General features: G+C 42.4%; 1 protein-coding gene across 1 annotated transcript in view; it reads right to left on the bottom strand.

Moving 5' to 3' along the window:
- The window catches only part of MTREX (Mtr4 exosome RNA helicase), a 43,426-nt gene extending 33,308 nt beyond the window's left edge, over window positions 1-10,118 (bottom strand). Inside the window, exons 1-8 of the mRNA XM_031609497.2 lie at window positions 9,950-10,118; window positions 9,657-9,788; window positions 5,603-5,669; window positions 4,948-5,010; window positions 3,938-4,050; window positions 3,108-3,282; window positions 2,733-2,823; window positions 2,031-2,155 (exon numbers count right to left, since the gene is read on the bottom strand). Of these exons, the coding sequence (XP_031465357.2) occupies window positions 2,031-2,155; window positions 2,733-2,823; window positions 3,108-3,282; window positions 3,938-4,050; window positions 4,948-5,010; window positions 5,603-5,669; window positions 9,657-9,788; window positions 9,950-10,050 (867 nt within the window). The 5' untranslated portion in view covers window positions 10,051-10,118. The remainder of the gene's footprint in view (window positions 1-2,030; window positions 2,156-2,732; window positions 2,824-3,107; window positions 3,283-3,937; window positions 4,051-4,947; window positions 5,011-5,602; window positions 5,670-9,656; window positions 9,789-9,949) is intronic.
- Window positions 10,119-10,175: the final 57 nt, after the last annotated feature.

The raw sequence follows: 10,175 nt of genomic DNA on the forward strand, positions 1-10,175 counted from the left end.
AGACTCAAAGAAACTATGTTAAAATTTCTTTCCTGTATATGGATTTTGTACTAATGATTCTACTTAAATACATGAAACCTTGCAAATCCTTTAGGACACAAGCTGATAATAAAATTTCTCTCTCATGAATCAGAAAAAGATAGGTAACATTCTCATCTGCATTACTACACAGACTCAATGTGGCTTAACATCTTTTAAAGCCAAAGAACGAACTATTTTCATTTTGTAATATCACCTGCATTATTTCTTGCATCACCTGAAAAAATAATATTGTTAACTTTTTAAAATGTTCAGGGTTTTAACAAATGAAGAAAGCTTGTTTAGAAGAAAAAATAAACATTTCCTTTAAAACATTAAATATTGCATAGATCTACTTTAAGAAGTCAGTTCAGCAATCTGCAAAACAAAGTCAAAGCTTTGTGCCAACCTTCAGTAGACTTCTTTTATGTTAACACCCCTTTCAACACAAGCCATATGAAAATTAAATCTTTGGGTTATTTTTAAAAGCAGAGCAACTTCTAGTGGATATTAACTTCCCCAATTCTAACTCACATAATCTCTTCTGCAAAACCATCTCTATAAAAAAAAGAATAAAAATTACCTCAGTGGTTACGGGACAGGTTACATTTGTCACATTCCTACTTTGTCATTTTGTTTACATGCTTATATATTATTTTCTGTGGTTTCATGATTTACTTTTGATTTCTGCAAGTCCTTTTCATGAATGCATCATAACACATACTCTAAAGTAAAAGCAGCACTGGCACTGCTATTAACAAGGCTACATAATTTATACTAACTGTGCTATATTGAGCAAGAAAGCAATGCTGACCTTAAACTAATTTCCAGAATTTGCTGTGAGAATCTGAGCAGTAACTACCAAGGAAAATTTAAACCAGAAATAATACCAAGGGCCCTGAATATGGAAAGAGGTGGAAAACAGAAGTCCCAGAACTGATGGACAGCTACTAGTCAGAAAATACACAACTCCGTCAGCTGGGAAAATAACTGTCATAAAGAAGCGAACAAGCAGCAGCAGCTAAGCAAAGGGTGTGATAAGGAACCTGCCTACAACCTGAGATAATACGATATTTCCATAATTATATACAAAGTATTCCAGGGACTAAAAAACATCTGTTGACTAAAAATCTTCAGTTCAGAAAAGACTATCATGATGGCACTCACTACTGAGAAACTGATGCCTGCTATCCCTGCCTGTTCAAAGGACCCGCACACTGCCTCTCTACCTTCTTCTGCCAGTCTGACTGCTTCTGTAACCCTGCCCTGCACCCTACCTGCACCAAGTTGTTCAGCTTTCTCTCTCTCTACCCAACTGTTCCAGGAACCCTGACTTTCTGAAGGCCTTCTGACATGACAGTGAGCTGTTCAGTACTGCAAATGTGTGCTTTTTTCTGAAAATCTTCCTTTAACACAATAAACTCTCAAAAACACTTTCTGCACCCTATTTTGGACAGCAACTGAATTCACCAATCATTCAAAGAAATCATCACAAAACCAACATACAATCCTAACAGAAAAAGCAGCAAGATAATACTAATGAATTTACATGAATTTTGCAAGCATATCCAGGCTATAACTGAGAACTTATAAAAATAGATGAGGCCATGCTGCCTCTTACCCACTGACAAGTATACACCTATTTTAATTGTAAAAGAAAAGTTGTTTTTTCTTGAAACAGAGATGAATATCTGTGTTTATTTATTGCAAACGTAAACCCTCTAAAGTCTCTACGGTCCTGAAAAGGCCTGACTCTGAAAATCACAGTACTGTCGCAGTGTTTCATAATTCAGAGTATTTGCTGAAACCAAGCTGGTGTTTAAATAACTGCTGAAAATATCCTTTAAAACAAATAGCTTTAATGTTCCCAAGCAGAACCAAAATCCCACACAGATACAAAGGCTAAAAGTACACAAATACTGTAATTTATACTCTGTAACATCATGACTGAAGAAATGCTCGTACGTCCACAAAATCACCAGGATAAAGGTATATTGCCTCAAAAAAATTACCTGTTTGTGAAGATGGCAAATCCATTCAGCAAACTGACGAGCATTCGGAATAGTTGCAGAAAGGAACACATAATGAACATTGTCAGGGAGCAAAATAATCGTCTCTTCCCAAACTACACCACGTTCTGAAAACAAAAAAAAAGTCATATGGAAAATCTGTATTCAAGGAAAGTTTTGAAACCAAGCACACTTAATAACAAAATAAAAAAATCAGACACATTTGATAGGACAAGGGGGAACACTTATAAACTAAAAGAGGGCAGATTTAGATTTGATGCTAGGGGGACATTTTTTATGCAGATGGTGGTGAGGCAGTGGAACAGGTTGCCAAGAGACGTACTGGATACTGGCATTCAAGCTCAGGCTGGATGGGGCCCTGGACAGGTGATCTGCTGGGGGGCAACACTGACTATTGCAGAGGGGTTGGAACTGGGTAAGATAAAGTCCCTTCCAACTCAAATCATTCTGTCATTTTATGACATAGCTACTGTACAAATGCCTTCAAACTTGCCTTTCTCTCAACAAAGAAAATGTAAATTGCTGCACAAAAGAACAATTCCATACATTCACTAAAAAACAAATTTTGATTTATGATGCATTAAGATGACTGATGCAAGAAATAATAAATTTTTAGTTCTTCAAAGGAAACAGTTTTTGCTCTTGAACAATAAAGATATGAAAACAAAAGAAGGTAGAAGATACCTGAATCTCTCATGTAATGGATTTCATCAAAAATAACCCATGCAACTTCTCGCATAACCTCAGAACCCCTGTAGAGCATACTTCTCAAGATCTAGAAAAAGTGAGAAAATATTGAGATCTACCAAAAATTCAGATAGAAAGCTCCTGACTGAGAGTATAAAAGCATGAATTTAGAGATTTACTTATTTTTTTTCAGTAACTAGAAGTTGAATCAACAGCAAGGGGGAAAATAATGAACTTAATAACTTTTTTTTTTTTTTAACCTGAGTTTCTGATAACATTAAACTAACAATATTAGACCTTATCAATCAAAAAAGGGTAAAAAAAAATAGACAGAATTCTATTTTTCAATTCAAGAATTCATGTTGATCCTACCTCTGTTGTCATCACCAGACAAGAAGCTGTAGGATTAATGGTGACATCTCCAGTCATCAAACCAACATCCTGGAACTCTTCATACATCTCACGGTACTTTTGATTACTTAAAGCTTTAATTGGACTTGTAAATATCACACGCTGTTTTTCCCTCAAGGCCAAGGCAATTGCATACCTATGTTCAAACATTGTACATATTAAAAGTTGTCAGGAAGAAACTAACAACTTCTTAATTTTCTTTGATCTTCTGATTGAAAAAATAATTAAAAAAAAAATTCAGAACACTACTTCTACCCCTTTGGAGAGCAACCAATCACTGACAAGTTAACCAGTCTACATGGAATTTGAGCACATCTCATTTTAACCAAAAATCTAACTATTACTATTTGAACCCATATCCTAATATATTTAAACGTACACCTCAGTACTCAGGTCAGCAAAATAATTGTGCTGCCAGACCAAATCCTGATAAACATGCAGTTGTCAAACCCTTCTGTCTGACATACAGCAAAACACTAATGAAATTAAACTTCTGACAGAAAATAAAACATACACAAACTTATTTATTAGTTACACAAAAGCTAGGAAACAAATCCATATTGCACAATTTTTCCTCTCCTTATACAGAAAAATATCTCAACAATAAGACAAACTTGAACATTAATAAAGCCACTACTCACTACAAAAGAAAAAAGGAAAAAAAATTGGTGTATTGAAATTTAGTCAATTTGATTAAAAAAAAAAACAAAAACAACCAAAACAATGGCTGAATAAAATGACAGGAAAAACATCACACCATTCCCCTGTCAGGTTGTAAGAAACTTACTTACTCTGCACACACTGTTTTACCAGCTGAGGTATGAGCTGACACCAATACCGACTGGTTATTATCTACACACAGAATAGCTTCTCTCTGAAAGGCATCAAGACTAAATGGGTATTCCTGAAAAGAGACACAGAAAAAATACATATTTTTATCATAGATCATTATCTATATCTAATTATTCCCTGATTCAGCATGCAGACAACAGGCAGAAAGAAATCATGCAGTAGACAGCTGTAATTTCAATTAATCTTGAAAGTCATTAAGAGAAACCATAACGTACCAGTGAAGCTACTGTCTGATGCCACAGAATAAAAAGAAATCATGACAACATATCCACTCCATTCAAGCACTTAATTTTACTCTACCAAACTTAAAATACAGATATCAATCTCACTCATGACAAGCCACCTTTCTGGGCCACTGTCAAGCCTTACTAGCAAAGTACAACCTTTTTCTCATCTACTTAGCCCAAAAGATAACAGAGGTAATTTAACACATTACTGCATTTCTACATATATAGTTTGGACTTTGCCTGCCAATCTCCAAGAAGAGTTTTACAAAATCAATAATACATGACATTTGCCTGCCAGAAAGTGCCTCCCAGAAGTTTTCACTGAACAGGTTCACAAATGCCTGTCTGCCAAAGCCTACCAAGACATACACTGCACAGTTTTGCGAAGTGTGGGTGGAGAGCTGAATGCTATATGCAAGTCATGCAAGTTTAGCATTATATTCTTAGAACTGATCATCATATTCAGGTGTGTTAATTCTAATATTAAATTCACAGTTAATCAAGCAAGAAGTCTCACTTCTTCCCTTCAGGACTGTGCTGGAACTGTTTATCTGCTTATTCCTGCAACCTTCAGCCAAAACAGGGCCATTCTGTTACTGCACAACTCCCTCTTTCAACTGCTTTTCATGCTGATCTTGCAGAGCGCCATGCCTATGGTTTATACAAGAGGTTAAGTGGACATCAGTGCTTTTAACCCCTTTGTACAAATCTTACACACATACTTTTGCAGGTTTTCCAGTTCTTGGCTTCAAACCTGTGAACTCTTCATCTGCTGGAAGTGCAACCTACAAAATGCATTTTAAACAAAAATGTTAGACCATCCTGCGTCTGCTCCAGTAAAGCTACAAATACCTGTGGCAGGAGATTAAAAACATATTAAAACTAACCTGAATTTCTATTGTCCTGGTTCTATAAACTCATGTTCCAGTGTGTCCTTCCTTCCTCTCACCACCTCTACCCACCTCTATCACCAACTACTTCTCTTACTTCTGAAAGTCCCTGCTGCCTGACGTGAAATGTGTCTGCTTTAGCTAGCTTGAAACGCAAGCTTTTCAGGCCTAGATGCAGTCAGTGCTTCTGACCACCAGAGGTTATAGCCAACTACTCAGCTCATATTGATTTCATTCCCTTTACAAGGAAAGTGTGTTTATACAGGTGAAGGTCCTGTCCCTTGCCAACACTGAACATTCTCTCATATCAAATACTTAAGTTCTCTTCAGTTACTACATGATAATATGAACAACAATTTTAAGTGTGTTATCAAGTAACCTGTGATTAGTACAACAATAAATATAAAAAATATTATAATACCGATCATAACATATGCGCTTATAAAAGGAAGTCTAGACGTTCCATGTTCATTTGCACTGCACTTACCTCGTGTGTGCAGCCTTCAACAGTTTCCACAGCTTGAACCTTCACATGTGGCATCAGGTCTGCCAGACTAAAAACACGTAAGTTAGGACTGTCAGAAATGTATGCGAAAACTCTATTTTCTTTATATATGGGAAGAAGTTAAACTTCACCTCTACTTTAACTGCAACAAAACAAAACCAAAAAGATGCACAAACTTTAACTGAATAGTTGATAGAAATTACTACTAGTAGTAAGATTACTTGATTGTTACATTTTACTACACAGTAACTATACTTTAGCTACCACACTTCCTAATTTTTAACTCTTAAGTAAAATTGTATCACAAAACATCTTTTGGATCATGGAATCATAGAATGGGTTGAAAAGGACCACAAAGATCACCTAGTTTCAACCCCCCTGCTATGTCCACGGTCACCAACCACCAGACCAGGCTGCCCAGAGCCACATCCAGCCTGGCCTTGAATGCCTCCAGGGATGGGGCATCCACAACCTCATTGGGCAACCTGTTCCAGTGTGTCACCACCCTCTTTGTGAAAAACTTCCTCCTAATATCTAACCTAAACCTCCCATGTCTCAGTTTAAAACCATTCCCCCTTGTCCTATCACAATCTACTCTCATAAACAGCCATTCCCCCTCCTGTTTACACTCTCCCTTCAAGTACTGGAAGGCCACAATGAGGTCTCCCTGCAGCCTTCTCTTCTCCAAGCCAAACAAGCCCAATTCCCTCAACCTTCCCTCGTAGGAGAGGTGCTCCAGCCCTCTGATCATCACTGTGGCCCTTCTCTGGACCCACTCCAAGAGCCCTACATCCTTCCTGTACTGTGGGCTCCAGGCCTGGACACAGTACTGTAGATGGAGCCTCACAAGAGCTGAGTAGAGGGGGACAATCACCTCCTTCTCCCTGCTGGCCATCCCTTTTTTAATGCAGCCCAGAATGCAGCTGGCCTTCCGGGCTGCAAGCACACACTGCTGGCTCATGTCCAGCTTCTCGTCCACCAGAACCCTCAAGTCCTTCTCTTCAGGGTTGCTCTCAAGGGGTTCTTCTCCCAATCTGTATGAATACCTGGGATTGCCCCGACCCAAATGCAGCACCCTGCACTTGGCTTTGTTGAACCTCATTAGGTTTTCATGTGCCCACTTCTCCAGCCTGTCCAGGTCCCTTTGCATGGCTTCCCTTCCCTCCAATGTATTGACTGCACCACTCAGCTTGGTGTCATCCACGAACTTGCTGAAGGTGCACTCAATGCCATCATCTGTGTTGCTGACCCTTTGGCTGCGTCCAGCCAGCCAATTCCTAATCCATCAAACAGTCCATCCTTCATATCCACACCTCTCCAATTTAGAGAGAAGGATGTGGTGAGGGACCATGTCAAAGGTTTTGCAGAAGTCCAGGTAGATGATATCCATTTCCCTTCCTCCATCCACCAAAGCTGTCATTCCAGGTTGGTCAAGCATGATTTGCCCTTGGTGAAGCTATGCTGGCTGTCTCAAATCTCGCATGTGCCTTAACAAAGCTTCTATGAGGATCTGCTCCATGATCTTCACGGGCACAGAGGTGAGGCTCACCAGCCTGTGGTTCCCTGGGTTCTTCCTTTCTTTCTTAAAAATGGGAGTAATGTTTCCCTTTTTACAGTCACCAGGGACTTCATCAGACAGCCAAGATTTTTCAAATATGATGGAGAGCAGCTCAGCAGCCACATCAGCCATTTCTCTCAGAACCCTGGGATGCACATCATCTGGCCTTGTGGACTTACATACATTCGGTTACATGAGGAGGTCTCGGACTTGTTCCACTGTTACAGCGGGACAGAAACCACTCCACATCCTCACCTCAAGGTTCAGGGTCCTGGCAGACAGGGGAAGCCTGACCACCCATGAGGACTGAGGCAAAGCACTCACTGAGTACCTCAGCTTTTCCTACATCTGAGGAAGCCAGCTCCCCATTACTTTTCATCAGAGGGGAAGTACCCTCCTTGGCCTGTCTCCTCCTGTCTATGCACCAGTAGTATCCCTTCTTGTTATCTTTCACATCCCTCACCAAGTTCAGCTTCATTTGTGCCTTAGCTTTCCTAATTCTATCTCTACACACAGGACAACAGCCCTGTATTCCTCCCAGGCTACACGAGCCTGCTTCCACTTCCTGTACATTTCCCTCTTTCCCCTCAGTTTAAGCTACAGGTCCTTGCTCAGCCATGTTGGTCATCCGCCTCCCCTGCTCGACTTCTTCTACTGGGAGATGGAGAGCTGCTGCATGCTCTTTAAGGGTGTCCTTAAGAGCTGCCAGTTCTGTTCTGTACCATGCCCTTAAGGGCAGTTTCCCAGGAGATCTCACTCAACAGTTCCTTGAGCAACCAGATGTTTGCTCTCCTGAAGCTCAGTCCTGACTCTGCTTTCTGCCAGGCCTGCATTCTTCAAGATCACAAACTCCATCAAGGCATGGTCACTACAGCCCAAGCAGCCTCTGACCTTATCCTCTTTAATGCTCTCCTCTGCAACTAGATAATAGTTAAAAAACTTAATTTCATGCATGGTTTTCTTACTAAAGGTGAACATTTTCCCCCATCAATATGCAAAATCAAGACATGCATTTATGCTACTAGTCATGCCTCTGAATATCAGCAGCCTGAAACAACTTCAGAAATTGCCTTCAGATAAGATTCCTATTTTTCTTTCCTCTTACTTCACAGCAACATGCAGCTAGCATCTCATGAAGTGATGGTTTTCTCAGACATTAACACACTTATTTATGGTAGATCAGATGAGGAATGAGCATGTGACCCGAGACAGCCAGCTGGTCTTCACCAGGGGAAGATCACGCCTAACCAATCTGGTGACCTTCTATGATGGTGTGATGGTGTTGGTTGACAAAGGGAAAGGTGACCGATATCATTTACCTGGACTTGTGCAAGGCCCCTGACATGGTCCCCCACCACATCCTTATCTCCAAATTGGAGAGATAAGGATTTGACAGGTGAACCACCTGGCAGACAAGGAAGTGGTTGAAAGGCCACAGACAAAGAGTGATGATCAATGGTCCTATGTCCAGGGAAGGCTGGTAACAAGCAGTGTCCCCCAGGGGTCTGTCTCGGGACTGGTGCTTTTCAACATCTTTATCAATGACATCAATGATAGAATTGAGTGCACCCTCAGCAAGTCTGCTGATGACACCAAGCTGAGTGGTGCAGTTGACATGGTTGAAGGAAGGGGATGCCATTCAGAGGGATCTCAACAGACTTGAAAGGTGGGCCCAGGTGAATCTAATGAGGCTCTGCACAGCAAAGTGCAAGGTTTTGCACTTGGGCTGGAGGAATCCCAGGCGTCTAAACAAGGTGGAAGGAGTGGTCCTTGAGAGCAGCCCTGCAGAGAAGGACCAGGGGTCCTGATGGATGAAAAACTTCACACGAACAAGCTGTGTGCTCTTGCAGCTCAGAAAGCAAATGGTATCTTGGGCTCCATCAGAAGAGGGGTGGCCAGCAGGGACAGGGAGGCAACTGTCCCCCTCTACTCTGCCCTTGTGAGGCCCCATCTAGAGTATTGCATTCAGGTCTGGGGACCCCAATACAAGAAAGACAGGTAGTTGTTGGAGAGGGTCCAGAGGAGGGCCACAGTGATGATCAGAGGGCTGGAGCAACTCCCCTATGAAGAGAGACTGTGGGAGGTGGGCTTGTTCAGCCTGGAGAAGGGGGGGTTGCAGCTTAATGATCCTTGAGGTCCCTGCCAACCCAAGCCATTCTATGATTCTACGATTACTTTAGAGAACTACTGTTGGTACTGTGGGCAAGCACACATTTTAGTGAAACCACTAATGGTGAAAATGACTTAAAATGGTATCTCTGTACCTACTCTCCTTTACAAGCACCTTTTGCTTACAGTGCTGCTCCTCAATAGCACACCCTCACATAAACACATCAGATTCAACAGACAAGTATCTTACTTACAGTTCATACTCGAGCAAAGCCTTACACACTCACCCATCACAACAGGCGTTCAGTTTACCATTGTGCCCAGCTACAGTTCCCTTACATAGTCTGTGTAAATAAGCCGGGTACTTACTTATTATCTTCTGACGTGACATCTTCCAGTTTCGGCTTCTTTCCCGAAATCGCACCTTCTGTACTGTCGACCTCAGCGTCCCTTCTGGTTTTCCCCAGCCCAGCTCCCGACGGTATGTTCTCCTGCCGCTTTCTGCGAACACAGAGGGCGCAGATCGCACCGCGCTCAGGGCGCAACCCGGGAACCCGCTCAGGAAACGCCCCACGCGGGCAGCGTTTCCCCACCAAAGCTTCCCGCCGAGCCCACCCGGGACGCCGGCCACCCCGGGGCCGGCCCAGCTCCCCCAGCCTCACCCCGGTCCCCTGGCGGCCTCAGCGGCACCCGCTTTGCTCCTGGCGGCGGCCGCGTCACCCTCAAACACGCTGAAAAGCTCATCCCCAAACGCGTCCGCCATCTTGCCGCGCTCCCACAGCACCCCGCGCGGCGCCCCCTCCCGCCGCTGCTCCGCGGGTGCCGCCAATGGCAGCGGGGGGCGGGCGGTACCCGGAGCCACCTCCCCGCACGCGCTCCCGGCCGCTT

Source organism: Phasianus colchicus, chromosome Z (genome assembly GCF_987193195.1).
Source record: "Phasianus colchicus chromosome Z, bPhaCol1.hap1.1, whole genome shotgun sequence".
NCBI lineage: Eukaryota > Metazoa > Chordata > Aves > Galliformes > Phasianidae > Phasianus > Phasianus colchicus.